Raw genomic sequence first — 18308 nt, 5'->3', positions numbered from 1 at the left:
TGCTTTCTTAATCATGATAACAGTTAAGTGAAGAGCAGAGGATGTTGGGAGAAGAAAAGTAAAGACAAGCAAACACCTGGCAGAGCAGAGGGCAGAAGTAAAGCATGGATACTTACTGGGGGAGAGGTTATATCTGGAGGGGTGGACATGTCCCCAAAAAGCTCTAACTGGGTCACAGCCTGGAAAGAAAAAAATGTTTTGACAACGTAAGTGCATTTCCTTTTGCCTCTTGGGAACAGATGATGCTCATCACATTTTTTTTTTCTTGGAAAATGGTTGACGAACCCCTTACAAAGAATTAATGATTCCTCACATAAATAACACTCCCTTAAAGAGGGATTCAACATTTTCCTCGGGAGAGCCTTGCGAGGCAGGCATGGGTGAATATTGTCATCCCCACTCAGTAGACAAGAAGTCCGAGGTTCAGCGGACTTGGGTGAATCCCCTTGCTCAAGATCACCCGACTAGGAAGTGCCAGAGCTAGAATTGGAACCCAGGGTAAGTGCCGAGCTGGGATTGGAACTCACTGCTTGTGTGCTGGTGATGCGAAGCCCAGTGCTGATCTTGTTCCCTAATATGCCAGGCTTCCCTTGTGGCTGCAGGAATGACCTGATGAGAGGATTTTCCTCATCTGGTCTACCCTTTACCAACTACTACCTCTTAATATCTAACTTATTTTCTAAGTTATATTGGAACAGCATCTGTCTCATAGAATTTCTAGGTAGCATATAATATCCATCTAATGTAATATCTATAATATTATATATAATACTATGGTCACATATCTATACATTTGTATAGATAAAATACACATGCATATGTTACATTGATATAATGCTTTATACTTCTCAAAATACTTTCAGATGCTTCATCTCATCTATCCTCACAAGATAAAATTATGAAGTAGGTATTATTAATTTGTGATTTTCTAAGTCAACAGAGGGCCTACAAGGATGCATTTCTATTTCAATTTGGACAAATGATCTTATTAAGACAACACTCAGGAATTTTGTGAACTGCAAGGCATACATTTGACAGCTCTGACATACTGTAAACTACTCATTTTATAACTCAGAACACAGAGACCCAGAATAGTTACACGATTTGGGTCACAGAGGTAACCAGTGGCATATCCAGGATTTCAACCCAAATCCTTCAAATCTAAGACCAAGGCCTTTTCCATTGTCGTACATAACTTGACTTTTTAGGAGCTCAGTTTCCTTGCTTGTAATACCTGCTCACCCTCTGTAGGAGATGGTGTGGCCCACAAAGGAAACTGGTTGGTTTGGGATAAAAAAATCCTATATTTGTGGAATTCTTTATGATTTTTGACCACTGGCATTTCCTGATAGAGAGATGATAGACATAGGTTGCAGCATGTAACACATATTTGTGGACATGGCTATTGTGGGACTTTGTTTTGGGTGAATACACATTTGTTACAAGAGTGGAGTTTTCTTTCTTCTTTTTGTCCTCCCTTTGCCCAGTGAGAGGAAAAGAAAATAAATCAAAGCTTGTGAGTTATGTATTTAGTTATTTAAATATTTGAGTTGTGACTGTGGATGGAGGACATCTCCACCAAGTCCTGTCTGTCATTTACTCTCTGTTTGGCCTTGGACTGGTTACTCTTTGATAGACAGTTTTCTTATAGCCGAATGTAGGCCTAAGCTAAATGACCCTTGAGATCTCTTTCAAGGCCAGATCCTCTGACCATATTTCTTTCCCAGTACATAGACCCCTTTTTAATACCCAGAGTGTCCCTAAAGTCTTGGTGCAGCTTTGAGTGGTATTTGACCACTGTACTGTAAGAGTGACAACACAGAATAATGCAGATAAATTTGCCTTGATGTGACCTTCATAAATGTCAGCACTCTCTTGGTAAAGCTTGGAAGGCTTCCTGAGAAGTGCTGAAGAATACATGTGAATAGTGGTCAAGTATTATTTCTCTTCCTTTAAACATAAGGCCTTTTTCACTTCTGAGAAAGTTGGAGAAGCCAACTCTTGTTAAAACCCGAGAAAATGGTTAGATTTCAAATTTCTGATAATTTCATTATCTTCTGCACCACTCCAACTCTGGCCGAGTCGTCACATTTTGAGAAAAGAGCGGGCCAAGAAAGCATTAGGCTACTCTGCCTGCTCCGGGAGGGGCACAAGCTTCCTTTTTCTGCAGTGTTGTCTCTGACCCAAGTTCAAAGCCAATTCTACAAGTAGGTCATTTGGCTATTCCTTGGACTGGGTTCATTTATTCTGTGAAAAACCTAAAAAAATTCATAAAAGTAATAATTCTATTTAATCATCTCCACTGAAGCTTCAGGGCTTGCTCCTGATTGGAACCCTCTTTCTTTAAAACAGAAGGACATCTCTCTTTTTAGTGGAGGGAGAAAATTAAAATGAAGTTAATAATTAAGTCATACAATTTACATTTGAAATGTGCTGAACTCATGGTACACTTTTTACTAACAGCATAAAGATAATTTATTGCTTAATTTGCTCCTTAAGCACAACTTTTAAAACAACCTTCCTACTTGAAATATTGATTTTCCAATATGTGTGTGTGTGTGTATTTTTCCTTTTGCCAGAGTGTTTTCATTCAAATACTAAAATAGGAAAATAGAGAGAGGCATAAAACACATGTTGTCATTTCATTCCATCATGGTAGATGTTTAACTAGCACCTTTAGCTAATTAAATTTCATAGAAAATGAAATTCTGGGATAATAAAATTAAAAGCAATTGTAATATTCATATGTGATTGCAAATCTAGAGTGGTAGAAACTTTGACCCCCTGGGCCTTTCATTGCTAACCTAACAAACTATAATCCTTCCACTGAACTTCCCCCACCCCCACTTGCCCTCTATTACCCAGCTTGATTACCACCTCTTCCATCCAGCTTTTCTTAATACTGACAGTCCTCCTAGGAATGAAAGCAGCACTTTGCACATTTCTTAACACATGATCCTACTGTATGTATGCTCTTTAACCTTTCTCTTCCTATAGTTACTTTCCTGTGGGCTTATAACATTCTTGGGTCTCCTTTATCCTTGAAAAAACAAAACAAAACAATACAAACAATAAACAAAACACCTTCATTTTACCCTACCACCAATGACTGTCCTCTTTTGTTTAAGCCAAATTCATTAAAAACAAAATCCTCTTTCTCTATTTACTTCAATTCCTTTTCTTCCCACTCACTTCTCAATTCCTTCCAATCTGGATTCTGATTGCATTGCTCAAATGAACCTACTCTTCTGAACATAATGGTGATCTCTTCATTGTTAACTCTAATGGTCCATTCTTAGTATTCATTCTTCCTGACCTCTCAGCATTTTCTTAAACTATTAACCACTCACTCCTGAAGATGCTCTCTCTCTCTCCCCCTCTCTCTCTTTTTCTCTCTCTCTCTTCTGTCTCTCCTTTTCTCTCTCCCCTCCCCCCCTCTCTCCCTGTCTCTCCCTTCTTCTCTCTCTCCCCATCTCTCTCCTTCTTCTTCCCTCCCCCTTCACCCCCCCCCCCTCTGTCTCTCTGTCTCTACCTCTGTCTCTATTTCTCTGGTTTCTATTCCTACTTGTCTGTACCTTCTCAGTATCTTTTTCCTTTGTTGACTCATTATTTACTCTTTTACCATGGGGGATGTCCAAAGCTCCATAATGGGTTTATTTCTATGTCCTGTCTCAATTATTACCCTAGCTCCCATGAAAAGTTCAATAGTAGATACCCTTAATCATCATATACATACACTTATAAACACATACACATATATACATATATCTAGTATTACAGTTATCTGGAAACACATCTTATCTACTTTACCTATAGACTGTGAGCTCTATGAAAGTCTTTTTAGGTCTCACAGTGCCCTGAACATAGCAGACACTCAGTAAATATTTGTTGCATTTGAGTTTGTTGATGTTTACATATTTAATGACTTTAATGTATCCAATAAGATTATGATTAAATACCTTCTTTGTCTCTCCAAGGTGTTACTGTGCATGGCATAAAATAGGACATGACTTTTTAAATATTGGAAAATAAAACCTAATTGGTCGTATTATTCTTTACTCATAAATCTTCAGGAGCTTTTTACTGCCTAAAGTTAAGAATCCCTTGCTTGATATTCAAAGCCCCCCCCCCCCAACCTGGTACCTTCTACCATTCCAATTTTACTTATTTTACCTTCATTTAGAGATTCTATATCTTTGGTCAAACTTTATTCTGCTTTGTAAAATTACTTTTGTGTCTCCTTTTCACACTGGCCCTTGTACCTCAGATACCATCCTTCATCATCAATCTGCTGCATTCTTATACATTCATAGGATCAGGGTGTGGAAATAAAGAGAGCTCAAAGCTCATGGAGTCCAATCCTCTCATTTCACAGATGAGGCAGGTTACATAGCTTACCCAAAGTCGCATATTTTAAACCCAAACCAAATGCCATTTCCTCCACAAATCTTTCCCTGGTTAGTAAGGAATTTCTCCTCAACCCACAAATAGTACTTTGTTTCATTCCTTTCTAACAGATTAGTTATGTGTAATAGTGTCATCCTTTCTGGCTACTATAATCTCCACAAAAGCAGGAATTGTATCTTCATCAAATTGTGTTACACCTCTGGTCCCAGAACAATACTCTATGTAGTATGTATTTCATGAATATTTGTTCAATGAATAAATGATTTAATGAGTAAATGGATGAATGAATGAAATGATTCCAGGTAAGGAAAAAAGGTCTTAAATTAATGATGTCCAAAAATAAGATGGAGAGGTTCCCTTTTACAAGAATCATTTACACTGAGGTTGAAGGACCACTTGTCAGGAATGTGGTGGATTGGGCAGACTGAATGACCTCTGAAGCCGTCTTCTAGGTCTGAGATTAGGAAAACAATAAATGAGCTGGACAAGGAAATGGCAAATAACTCCAGTCTCTTTGTCCAGTAAACCCCAAATGGTTTAGTTAGATGCTTCTGAAATGACTCAGCAACAGCAACACAATTTTACAAGTTTATCCGAGTAGTTGAAACCAAATCCTGTAAAATTATATAACCACAAGTCAGGGGGATTTTTAAATAATCAGTCGCTGATCACATGTTGACCCCAACCTAGTTTACAAGGTCATGAGCTGAGAACTGACAAGAACCTTAGAGGTCATCTAGTCTGACCAAGAGGAACCTGAAACTCAGGGTGAGGAAGAACTATATCTAAGATTTTAGAGCTAGAGAGGCAAAGGAGAGGCTCAAATACCAGTTTATTAAAAGCCAGTTTATGTTTCTTACCATTACCCCTTCAGCTCTGCCAAAGCAGACCCCCTTTGCCCATTAGGACAGCTATGCTTGCCATGATTTCAGAGCTCTTACCTGGGCATCTTCCCTCCACTCTAGCCCATTCCCATTGGTTTGGCTGAAAGGGCTGCTTCCCCTCCTCCCTCTCCAGCCATCACCCTCTCGGTGCTACTTTCCTTGTTATGATATCCCACATCATACCTGGGAACAGTTTTCTTTGACCAACCTTGGACATGACCTCTGCCGTTCCTTATGAGACTCACCTTTCCTACCCCAAACCCAGCTTTCCTAACACTTCTGGGTTCTCCATGGGACACAACAGAGCAAGGACCTCATAGCTTACCTGATTATCGACCCTGAAACACTCATCAAAGTCCACCAGTGAGTTTCTGTTCTGAAACCATAAAGGATGATGTGTGTAAATGAAATGAATGACATGATGACAATTGTATTAAGTGAATTGAAGATGGACCTCCCAGCCTTACCGGCATGGCTGCTGCAAAGCGTTCTTCAAAGTCATCAAAGGAGTGACCATTCTGGAACTGGAAGGCATGATGAATGGACATGAAATGAGACACACCATGACATGAATTTGTGAGGAATATGAGAATGTTGTCTGTGATCACAGAGCCCCTACAAGTGGTAGGAATACTGATACTACCAGCTAAGGTTTACCTAGAACATGATGCCCCTTGCTCCCCCCCTCCCCCAGTCACAATAGATAATAATGAAGACAAACACTTTGTTACATGCTTTAATGTTTGTATCCCTCACAATAGCACACATATTATTAAGCCCCATTTTACAGACTGTGGCAATAAGGCTTGAGGAGGTTCGGTGACTTGCTCAAAGTCACCTAGGTAGTGAGTATAATGGTTGAGATGACCTCAACTCAACTCTGAGTCCATTATATACAGTGAAAATCTTGTGGATTGGAAGTCATGTTGAACATGGATGGTTAGTAGAACAGTGAAGTGAGTCATAGACACACATAAAAATGTTACATATGTTTTGGCTAAAGTACAAACTCTTGTATTAGCTATTATTATTATTAGCTAGCTAATCTTAGGTTAAGATCTAACTTAATTAGTTAGATGTATCTTTAAAGAATGAATATGAATTTGAAATTTCATCATCTCCAGATTAGCATGGTTAAAATGCAGAAATTCAAGTGCACTGGTGACCCCACTGTTGAGAAAATTAACTGAGTGGCTATCTACTTGTGCAAACCCCTTGGTAAACACTTCTCTGAGAGCTAATTGAATTTAATTAAATACCCGATTGAAAACTGGTCCCTATGATTATACACATTTTTTTTTGAGTCAGGCTAAGTTCAATCTTTTTAAAAATAAGAACCTGGTTGTAGTCAGAAGGCACTGCTTTGTTATTCTTTACAAGGTCAAATATTCACCGACCTTTCTGGTGATTATGAGGAACAGCTGACTAATCTTGACATTAGTTAGACAGAGGTCTGACCAGAAATAAGAGATGTTTTCTAAACTGGGAAGATGGCTTCCATGATGGACATACCCAGTCAGGACTACCATGTAACAAAGTTCCTTACTTATCATATCCTAAGAAAATGATGTGTTTTATTGAGTGCGGCCTACGGTCACAGCAATGGGGTATTAAAGGCAAGAGTTGGCCTGGGTGTAGCTCTGATAACTGTTTAATCATCACCAGCTAAAGGAAGCTGAAAACTGCTGCTTTCAACTCCTACAGGCATCCTGTGCCTCCTCATCCTTATACCAACTCAGAGAAATTTTAAAGCTGGACAGGATTATAAGTTGAGCAGTAGAACCTTCTTTAGAGTCCTGATTGAGTATGTTCACCCTCTTCAAGTCTCATATCCCCCATTAGTAAATTATAAACCTTCTGAGGACAGATTTTCATTTTTTAAAATCTCTATAGGATCTAGCACAAAACCTTGCACATAGTTTGTGGGATGGTTGCTGGTAACCAGGATGGGGAAGGGGCAAGAAATCAGAGAAGAAAGTGCTCAATGAACTGGATATGTTTCACTTAGAGATAGGACAACTTGGGAAACAGAGTCATTTTTCTGGTATTTGCAAAACTGTTATGAGGATAAAGATCAGAATAAGGAAGCTTTTTTCCTCATGATGAGAGGTTTAAAACGGATGGGCTGTCTTGCGAGTGTCAGGTGGGGCTGCAAAGTCAAGAAAGGTCAGGAATTGCTGGATTGGAATTCTGCTTCTGATACCTACTTGTCTGTGTGGCCATGGCCAAATGTCTTAACCTCAGTTTTCTCATCTGTTAAATGTGGATAACGGATAGCACCTCTCTCATAGAGTTTTTTGGGAGAAACAAGTGAAATAATGTCTATAACATGGGTTCTAAATCTAAACATGCTGTGTAAATGTCAGCAGTCATCCTCACTATTGGTATAATTGATTCAAGGAAGCACAATGCTTCCTTAAGCATAAGGCAGCATAGAATAGTGAGACTCTGAGTCAGGAAGCTCTACATTAAGATCTTGCCTTAGAACTTGGGCAATCAATCCGTAATTAACAACAAATATTTATTAAGCACCTACTGTATGCCAGGACTCCCCACAGAGGAGGAAGGAGAAAACACACAACTGATGATGCTCATATGAAATACATCCAGGACAAGTAGGAGATCCAATCAGAATTGGCAGGGGAGGGATGGGGGATGGAATTCTTGTATGAGGAGGGATTTTAGCGGAGTTTTAGAGGAAGCCAGACAAACCTGGAGGCAGAGGTGCAGATGACGGAGAGAATGTCAGGCATGGGAAACACCCAGTAAAAAGGCACAGACCTGGAAGAAGGCCAGAGCTCTTGTATCATAGAATAGGTAGATGGATATAAAATTGGGAAGGGGGGAAAGGGCCAGGTTGTAAAAGGCTTTAAAAGACCAAGTACTTTCTGTTTATCTTGGAAATAATAGGGAACCATTGGAATTCGTGAGGTAATGGGGTGATGAGTGCCTTAGACTGCCTATGACTCAGTTTCCTAATCTGTAAAATGAGGGGGTTGAATTTGCTGGCCTCTGAGGTCCCTCCCTTCTTTATACTGATGATCCTACAATTATAGTACATCTAGGTCAGATATCACAGAGGAATTCACGCATTCTTCAAAGGGTGAAAGCAGATGGGCTCTGAGCTCCTTCTATGAATCAGCCACATAAACTGTCTTTACAGGACAGCAGAAGGCACTGCATGAGCTGAATTAATGCAGGAGGGGCTTGATTTCTGGTCTTAGGGGGACACTCTGCCTTTGTACCATCTACTTGCCAGACCGTAGTAGATTCTTATTAGGCCTACCCCCCCTACCACCCTATGAGATAATATTTTGTAAAGCCTTATCATAATGCCTGGCATGTAGTAGGCAATTAATAAATGTTTGTTCTGCCTCCCAGCCCTCCAATCCATATTTGAATACAGTCCCCAGAATAATCTTCTCTCTGCTTTCATCGGGTCTCAAATATCTTCAGGGAGACCCTTTATTGCCCACAGAATAAAGGTCAGATTTGTTTGCCTACCATGCGATGCCTCCATATCCTGGGCCTTTTTCAGACATCTCAGGCTCTTCCTGGCTGCAGGTTCTCTGTGATAGTCAAACCTAAAGGCTACTCCATCCAGACATAAGCTGCAATTCACAATTCTCATGACCTGCCTTTGGCTTGTACCTTTTTGAAGAATGTGTCACATTATTGTAAGTTCCAGTTATTTTTTTTTGTATCTTATCCTGCTACTAGAATGTGAACTCTGTAAAGACTGGCACCTTGTTTTATCTAAACTCTTTATTACTCCCAGGACCTAGCACACTGATTTTGTATACAGTAGGTGCTTAGCAATGCTTGCATGTTTGCTGAATGAATGACTAAAGAGATAAATTATAATCCAGACTGTGGTCTAAAGTCTATGCCTTTATAACCTTTATAAATTTATTCTTTCCTATGGATTTATGAGTTAGCCTCCCCAGACGGGCTCTAGATCACAGCTTTTAATAAAAAAAAAAACATTTTAGTGTCCAAAATCTCATTATGTGTGTCCAATATAAAACAGAAAATAGCTATACAACATGATTGATGATTTAAATAAATTTGACAAACACCCTGTGGTTCTCATAAAACAACAACAGCAAATCATATTCCTGCTGGTGAAAATATGGGAGGCTACCTTGCAGAGGCACGAGACTGTCACCTCCCAAGAAGACATCAGTGTGTTCAATTCCGTTCAATTCAGCAAGTGATAATAAATGCTATTAATGGAGCACACTAAAGTCTGCAAAGTACTGCATGGACATCACCTCGTTTGAACCTGGCAACAGCTTGATATGGTCATTTTACAAATGAGGGACACTGACATGCTCAGTCACACAGCCTGTATCAAGGTAGAATTTGAACCCAGGTCTTTCCGATATCGAGTCTAGAGCATACCCTCTCTAATTGAACAAAGAAGCCACACCCCAGTGAAGAAGAATCAGCCTCTTTGGAGGAATCGGATGTTTGCTCAGTCTCCTTCAGAAAAGCACCTAGCACTTGCTTTCCTAGGTCTTGTCAGAGAAGCAGCACGGGAAGGATTGCATCTATTAGACTAGAGAGTGACGGCAGACAGATGGGCCAAATGGAAGAAAGGCAGAAATAACTGACTTCTGTCTATATAATATCTCAAAAAAAACCCCAAAAAACAAAAGATGAAAACCTGAAAGCTTTCTGGTTGCCTGACTTCCTTCCAAGGTGTCAGACGTTTCCCATAAATATTCTCTCTCATTGTTGTATCTCACAGTTGAATTGACTGGCTAAGTTTCCTGGTCCCAAGCGTAAAGTTTTCCTTTTACTCTCTGGCCTCTCCTGATCTTTTACTCTCTGATCCTTTCTCATTGGGCCCTTCATGGATATACAGGCTTTCTTTCCATCGTCTGTGTATTCCTTCTATTTTCCAACATATTGCACAGTATGCTCATTCCAATTTTTCATCACATCTTGTCTAGACTAGTGCAAAAGTCTCCTAATTGTATTCTCTGCCCTCAGAGAGAATGCTCTCTCCAGGTCCTTAGTTTCTCTCCTCCACAACCATTCTCCACACAAAGCAATCATTCCATGGCTCTGGTGAGATGACGCCAGTCCCCTTCTTAAGAAGATTCCAGGGCTCCCTACTGCCTTTAGTACAAGGGTTCTGAACCTTGTGTATGTGTCATGAACCCTTCTGGAAGTCTGGAGAAGCCTATGAACCCCTTCTCAGAATCATGTTTTTAAATGCATCAAGTGAAACCCATAAGATTACAAGAAAAAACACATTGAAATAAAGTGATCAAGATTTGTTTTAAAGGATCCTTTAAAATATGAGATAATGAGTGTAAAGAGATTTGCAAAACAAGGCACTTAAAAATGTGATTATTTTCCTTAAATTTATCATTATCTTCCTCTGAACTATATGTGAGGGTGGAATACTTGAGTTCAAATTCTGCTTCAGATCTGGGCAAGTCACTTAACCTGCCTTGGTCTCAGTTTCTTCATCTGTAAAATGGAGATAATAATGCAACCTACCTCATACAGTTGTTTTGAGGATTAAATGAGATTAAGTCTGCGCTAAGGCTTTTGAGATGACCCAGGTATGGAAAGCATTCTGCAAAGCTTCAAGTACCATGTAAATACTAGGTATTGTTGTTGCTAAGTATCAATACTGGTGTACTAGACTTGGAATGAAGAATATGCCAATCCAGATGCTGCCTTGGACATTTATTAGCTGTGCCATCCTTCACAAGTCACTCGATCTGATTTGGCCTCGGTTTCCTTATCTGTTAAAGAGGAGGTGACCTGTAAGGTCTCTTCTGGCTCTGAGTCTATAATCCTCCCATGGTGACCAGTCACCATTTCTGCTATCTGTCAGTCACTGCGGATAGAGACAAAGATGAAACTGTCCCTACTCTCAAGGAATTTATATCCCGCTGGAGAATGGGGGAAACGAGGGATGGATTTGGAGCCAATGGCCCCAGGCATGGATTTAGATATGAAAGGGACCTCAGTGGCCATCCAGTCTAACCTCCCCATTGAACAGATGAAGAAAGGGAGCTGTCTCTCCTTGAGTCACATAGCATCAGAGGTAGGGAACCCAACTCTTCTGTCCCCAAAGTCACCTTGCTATTCTACTCCATCCCCCATGACCATATGTAAATCACTCTTGCCTTCAATTTCTTTATCTGTAAAACAATGTAGATGCCTTCTGAAACCCCTTATAACTCTAAATTGTTGAAAATATGAAGCTATGAATCCCTTAGCAATGAACTATTTCAATGTGTATTCTTTAAATGAGGGGAAGCTTGAATCCTCTGCTAGACATTAGGCAAGATCTGCAAACTTTTTTCTTCCATTGTGCAGGAAGGGGAACAAAATCCTCAGCTGATGCTGAGAGGCAGCCCTTTCCCCGGAGAACATCCAGGGCCATGGAGGTGGAAGCTGTCCCATTGCAGCTGGTTTGGCTGTGTAGCGTAGTCCGCAGAGGGCTGCTCTTGGAATCTGGGTGACCTAGTTTCAAGCACTGCCCCTGACACATACCAGGTCTGTGACCATGCCCATGCCAAGCTGTTTAACCTCTACGTTAACGCTCGAAGACTGAGCTTACAAAAGAGCTGGCAGGGCCTTGGCCAGCACTTGGCAATCATTACCTTCTTGTTGTTTCTGTTGTTCAGGCATTCCAGGTGTGCCCAACTCTTTTTGACCCCCTTTGGGGTTTTCTTTGCAAAGATACTGGAGTGGTTTTCCCTTTCCTTCTTCAGATAATTTTACAGAAGAGGGATCTGAGCCAGACAGGGTTAAGTGACTTGCCCAGGTCACATAGCTAGCAAGTGTCTGAAGTCAGATCTGAACTCAGGAAGATGATCCTTTCTGCCTTCTGGCTTGGCACTCTATCCGCTGGAACACCTAGCTGCCTTCTATATCACCATCACCAACATCATATTTATATAGCACTTTAAATTTTTCAAAGCATTTTACATGTGTTATCTCATGTAATCCTCACACTCCGGGAAGCACTATCATTATACCTGTTTTACATATGGAGAAACTGAGGCTGACAGAAGGTAAGTGACCTATTCAGTCAGACAGATGGTGTTTGTGGTAGGACTTAACCCAGGTCTTTCTGACTCTGTGACACATAATAAATGCTTGTTCACTGACCCATTTATGCTTAATAAATGCTTATCAACTGATTCATAATTTCATTGGTGAACATTCAGGCGCTTTACAAAACACTAAAAAAATCTGGCACTGGTCCTATCTATGAAAAGTTTGGAAGCTCAGCCACCATGGAGTGGTATTGGCTGCTATCAAAGGGATGAGAATATTTGCACACCACTCCCTTGGAAGAGCCTGTGCAAACAGAGGGGAGGAGGGCCCTCCCTCCTCTCTGGGAAAGGATGCTCTGGTGGCCCAGATGGCCTTCAAGCGCCAATAAGAAATATTGGATGGAGGTAAAACTGAGCCTGGAGAGCACATGCAGACGCTGAAATTGGAGCAAATTGGAGGAAATTATACATGGAGAGATGTGACATCAAAGGGAAAACCATGTGAGGAGAGATCTGCCGGCTGCTCCCACAGCCGTTCTAGGCCACATTTTTCTTTTTTTTGGTTGTGATTTTTCCCCCTCTCCTCTCCCTGTTGGAATCTGTTTGTTCAGCTGCCATGCATCGGGGCCTAATGGAAAGAACCCTCTGGGGCCTGGAATCCAGAGACCTGTGTCCTAATCTTAGTGCCTTCTCTAGTTTATTGGGCAACGTTAAGCAACTCACTTCAAATGTCTGAAGCTTGGCTGCCTCATCTGTACTATGGAGATAATAACTCCCATTCTACTTTCCTCCCATGGTTGCTGTGACGACCCAATGAGAGAACAGATGGATGAATGCTTTGGAAGAGTTAAAATCACTGTATAAAATTAGGAGACTCTTATGATCTCCTAACATGGCACACTGCACAAACCAGCTTCTCGTTCAGCACTGTGAATGACTATAAAAGCCCACTTTGGTTCTGCTACTGGTTAGGATTCATGCTTCAGGAATGATTTGGCCTAGATGACCTCTGGGAAGCTTTCCAATAATGCTAAGTTTCTGTGATACTAATAAATGCCCAAACCTTGAAACAACTCTGAAATGGCATGTGAATGGCTGACGTCACAAAGTCTCAAACATATTCTGGTAGATCTGTGACGAAGCTCTTCCCTTTGGAACTTCCTCCTGACAGCTCAAGTCACCTATCCCCACCTGTCCATCCCATGTGTATCCTCTCCACAGGTCAGCACAGGCGGTCCACTTAATATGTTGGAAGCCTTCCTTGGTTTTCCTTCTCATTGTGAATTTACCAGGGAAATATTAAATTTGATTATTTAAAATGTTCTGCCAATGTTTCAGAGAAAACCCCATGCTTGAAAGCGTACCATAATTATTCAGCACTATCTACAGAGGGGTGGAGTCAAGATGGTGGAATAGAAACAGGACTTCCATGGGGCTCTGGCTTCCATCTCCTCCAATTCAAGTAAAAAATGACTCTAGAAAAACTTTACATCTACAGAACCCACAAAATGATAGAGAGAAGCTAACCTCCCACTGAAAACAGTCCAGTAGGCCGGCAGGAAGGGGCCAGATCAGCACTCTGGGAGCTGAGCCTAGCCCAGCACCAGCCAGAGGTTTTAGCCCCAGGGCAGGCCTGACCAGCAGGTGATCTGAGGGACTTCAGATCACCAGCAGCTGTGGCAGTTTCCAGAATTACCAACACATAAATGCTAAGGATAAAGTGAGAGGTCAGTGCAGTATGGACTTTGGGATCCCGTAGTATGGGAGTGTGGTCCAGCCTTTACCACCTGGAGGGAGAACCTGCTGAGGCTGTGCAGCCACTGCCATGTGGCAACTTCAGCTCCTGGCTTGAGGACTGTAGGGAGACCAAGTGACCAGTCTGAGGAGTAATCGCTCTTGCTTTAACTTGCTTGGATCTGGATTGTGTTCTAGGGTGGAAGTCCTGAGGTGCATGACTAGCTTGCCAGAGTATGGGGAGGCTTCAGAGAGGGCGCCCAACTAACAGCTCCAGCAGCTGAGAAAACCCCAGCAACTGGGACAAAATTCCCCTGTCTGGTAGCAGAGTCCTACTGTGGCAAAAAGCCCAGAAGTCAAGTAATTGAGTGGCAACATAAGCAAACAAGGGAAGCAAAGCAAGCAGAGCAACCCAAATTTACACTCCTATTTTGAGGACAAAAATGATCAAAGCATGGAACAGGAGGAAGACAGTGCAGTCAGAACTCCTGCATCAAAGCTTCAAAGAAAAATACCAGCTGGTTACAGGCCATAGAGGACCTTAGGAAGGATTTTGAAAACCAAATAAGTGGAGGAAAAATTGGGAAGAGAAATGAGAACAATGTAAGAAAATTATGAAATGAGAGTCAACAACCTGACTGAAGAAAATAACACCTTAAAAATAGACTAAATGAAATGGCAAGAGACTCAAAAAGGTGATGAGGAGAAGAGTGCCTTAAAAAGCCAAATTTGCCAGATGGAAAAAAAAATCTCAAAAGCTCACTGAAGAGAATCATTCCTTCAGAATTAGATTGAAACAAATGAAAGCTAGTGAGCATGAAAAATCAAGATACTATTAAACAGATACAAACAAATGAAAAAATAGAAGGCAATATGAAATATCTCATTGGGAAAACCACTGACCTGGAAAATAGATCCAAAAGAGATAATCTAAAAATTATTGTACTACCTGAAAGCCATGCTCAAAAAAAGAACCAAAAATCATCCTTCAAGAAATTCTCAAGGAAAATTGCCCTGATGTTTTAGAACCAGAGGGCAAAATAGAGGTTGAAAGAATCCACCAATCACCTCCTGAAAAAGATCCCAAAGAGAAAACTCCTAGGAATATTATAGCCAGGTTCCAGAGATCCTGGATCAAGGAAAAAATATTACAAGCAGCCAGGAAGAAACAATTTGAATATTGTGGAAACACAATCAGGATAACACAGGATCTGGCAGCTTCTACACTGAGAGATCAAAAGGCTTGGAATATGATATTCCAGAGGTCAAAGGAGCTGGGATTAAAAGCAAGAATCACCTACCCAGCAAAACTAAGTATCATGTTTCAGGGGAAAATATGGTCATTCAATGGAATAGAGGACTTCCAAGCATTCTTGCTGAAAAAACCAGAGCTGAATAGAAAATTTGACATTCAGATACAAGAAGCCACAGAACTATCTACAGATGCATTGATCATTGAGTCATAAAAGGGACCTTAGAAGTCATGTCGTTCAACCCCTTTATTTCAACACATAAGGAAACAAGTCTCAGAGTGATAAGTTGACTTCCATCAGAAGTCTGGAATGAGAAGGGACCTTAGAAATCATTAGGTCAAATTCCTTCATTTTAGAAAGGAAGAAAGATACAGAGAGGTCTAGAGACTTAAAATTGTACATTTGGGGCTGGAAGGGAACTTGGATTCCATCAAATTCAACTTCCTCATTTAACAGATGAGGAAAATGAGGCAGAAAGGGGTTATGTGATTTGCCTGAAGTCACGCAGCTAGTAAGTATCTGGGATAGGATTTGAACTGAGATTTTTCTGACTCTAGGCTCAGTTTTCTCTGTACTGTTCCTTCTACTCACCTGGATCGCAGAGCTACTAAGTGGTGGTAGAAGGTTCTCCTTCAATGGAGTTTCAGTGACTGTTAGCCTGGCTGGAACAGAGGTCTTACAGGATCCCATCAAAGAATTCCTTTTCCTTTGACTAGGACCCAACTAAGTTTTCTTGTTATTTCATGACAATTGTAACATTATTGTCTTTCATTATTATGGACACTTTGTATACTTAGAAGGTGATCTCACTATATCCTTGTTCTCACCCTATGAAGCAAGCAAGTGAAAACCACTAAGCTCATTTCATGGATGTTGAAGCAGTCTCAGAAATGTAAAGTTACTTATCCAAGGCCACATAGCTATTAACTTTTGCAAGCGCGGATTGGATCCCCAAACCTTCTCACTCCCAATCTGGGGCTTGCTCCTCTGAATCCTGTGTGATGAATTGTTGAAAACTTCTAGGAATCATTTATTAGGGTAATAATTCACTCCAGAGTCTTTAAATATACATATTTTGTTATGCTACCCAAGATATATTTGGTTAATGGCCAGCTTAGAGTGATAATATGATGCTAGGTACTCCAACAGGACTTTTGAGATTCTTTTTTTTAACTCCACTACTGATGATAGGTTACAGACGGGTGAGAAAAGCTCCTAACCTCTCTCTCTGGTGAACAGGGTTGCAATCTAGCATTTCTGTTCACAATATGGAATCTTTAGCCTAGGAAGCACCCCATAAGGCAGAATATTCAATCCATGTCTAAAGCATGAACCATCTCTAAAATTTTCCTGACCAATGATCATCCAACCTCACTTGAATATTTCTAGGGATGGAGAACTCAGTCCTAATCAAGGAGACTTCCTCATTATGGCTCACACTACCTATTGGATAGTTCTTCCTTATAATATCCCAAAATTTCCTTCCCTGTGTCTTCAATAAGCACTAGGCCTGAAGGAAGATTGGGGGAGGAAAAGAAGCTTTGGTAACGAGAAATCAATCATTAAGCATTTATTAGGTGCTTACTGTATACCAGTCATAGCGGTACTTTGGATACAATGACCAGAATGAAAAAAAAAAAAGACTTAAACTCTGAGAAAAGCAAGATCTATCAATTTACTGAGGAAATGCTTCTTTGCAGCTTTGATCAAAGTACAAACTCAGACTTGAAATAGATTAACCCTGAGCTCAGAGCAAAAAGGACTCAGGAAAATAGAGGTCCACTGACCATGGAGAATCTCTAAGAAATTGCTATTACCTTTTTTTTAAAAAACGTTTTTTTTCCTTTTTGGAGGGGGGAGGGCAGGGCAATTAGGGTTAAATGACTTGCCCAAGATCACACAGCTAGTAAGTGTTAAATGTCTGAGGCTGGGTTTGAACTCAGGTTCTCCTGACTCCAGGGCCTGTGCTCTATTCACTGCGCCACCTAGCCGCCCCGATTGCTACTATCTTTCAGAGAACATAGGGTTATTAAAAAACACATGCAAAGTAAACTAAGCAATGGAAGAGAAAAATGTATATACCCAATGACATCCAGGCAAATGAAAACTATTAAGAGGAAACTAAACTCTGAGCAGCTGAAACACCAACAATGGTTTTCTCAGACAAGTATTGAAACATATACTCCTCCTTTCAAAAAAAAAGGTGGGGGACCCCAGGGCAGAATGCTGTATACATTGTCAGTCTGCACAGTTTTTTTTCTCTGGTATGAGGAAAGGTTTGAAAGGTCATATGATGTGGACATAGAGCTAATCAGAGAGTTAGGAAGACCTGGGAGAAGTGCCATTTCATGATGTGTGCTCCTAGACAAATTACAAAACCTCAGGGTCCTAGGTAACTTTCTAAGGTTTGAAGTGATAAAGAAAGTACTTATTTGCATTACAGCAGGGATTTCTGTCACCTGGGAGGTCCCTACACTGATGAAATCACAGGTGCAGTTTAAGAAAAAAAAGAGAGTTCAATTTAGAGGTGGTAAAGGAGTGAGGTATTTCCAAAAATTACTGGGACTTTTTTTTAAGCTTTTCAGTTGGACTCTTTATTCCCCTCTAAATCCCTGTAGCTACCTAAACTGTACGTGATTTGTGTTTTCACATATTTCCCTATATTAACATGTTTTATATGTGTTCATATATGTGTATATTTTGTTCCATAAAGAATATAAGCTCTGTGAGAGTAGGGGATTGTTTTTATTTGTCTTTCATTCTCAGTACCATGTCTGGCACAAGACAGTTCAGTGGCTCTGTGGGCAAAGCCCTGGACCTGGAGTTGAGGTGAGGTTAAATGCAGTCTCAGACACTTTCTAACTATATGACCCTGGGCAAGTCATTTAACCACTGTCCACTTCATTTTTTCAACTGAAAAATTGGGATAATAATACAATAGTATCTATTTCCCAAGGTTGTTGTCAAGAGTAAAAAAACAAATGGGAAATATCTGTAAA

General features: G+C 40.6%; 1 protein-coding gene across 1 annotated transcript in view; it reads right to left on the bottom strand.

Annotated features, from left to right (window-relative positions):
* Positions 1 to 18308, bottom strand: part of LOC138165306 (disabled homolog 1-like) — a 484798-nt gene that overhangs the window by 40908 nt on the left and 425582 nt on the right. The window contains exons 10-12 of the mRNA XM_069093489.1: positions 5759 to 5815; positions 5617 to 5667; positions 117 to 179 (exon numbers count right to left, since the gene is read on the bottom strand). Coding sequence (XP_068949590.1) covers positions 117 to 179; positions 5617 to 5667; positions 5759 to 5815 — 171 coding nt within the window. The remainder of the gene's footprint in view (positions 1 to 116; positions 180 to 5616; positions 5668 to 5758; positions 5816 to 18308) is intronic.

Source organism: Petaurus breviceps, unplaced genomic scaffold (genome assembly GCF_028583685.1).
Source record: "Petaurus breviceps papuanus isolate PSGF00001 unplaced genomic scaffold, PetGlider_PUasm1.0 208, whole genome shotgun sequence".
In the NCBI taxonomy this organism is placed as follows: domain Eukaryota; kingdom Metazoa; phylum Chordata; class Mammalia; order Diprotodontia; family Petauridae; genus Petaurus; species Petaurus breviceps.
The sequence above is the reverse complement of the archived record's forward strand: the minus strand, read 5'-3'. Positions and strand labels throughout refer to the sequence as shown.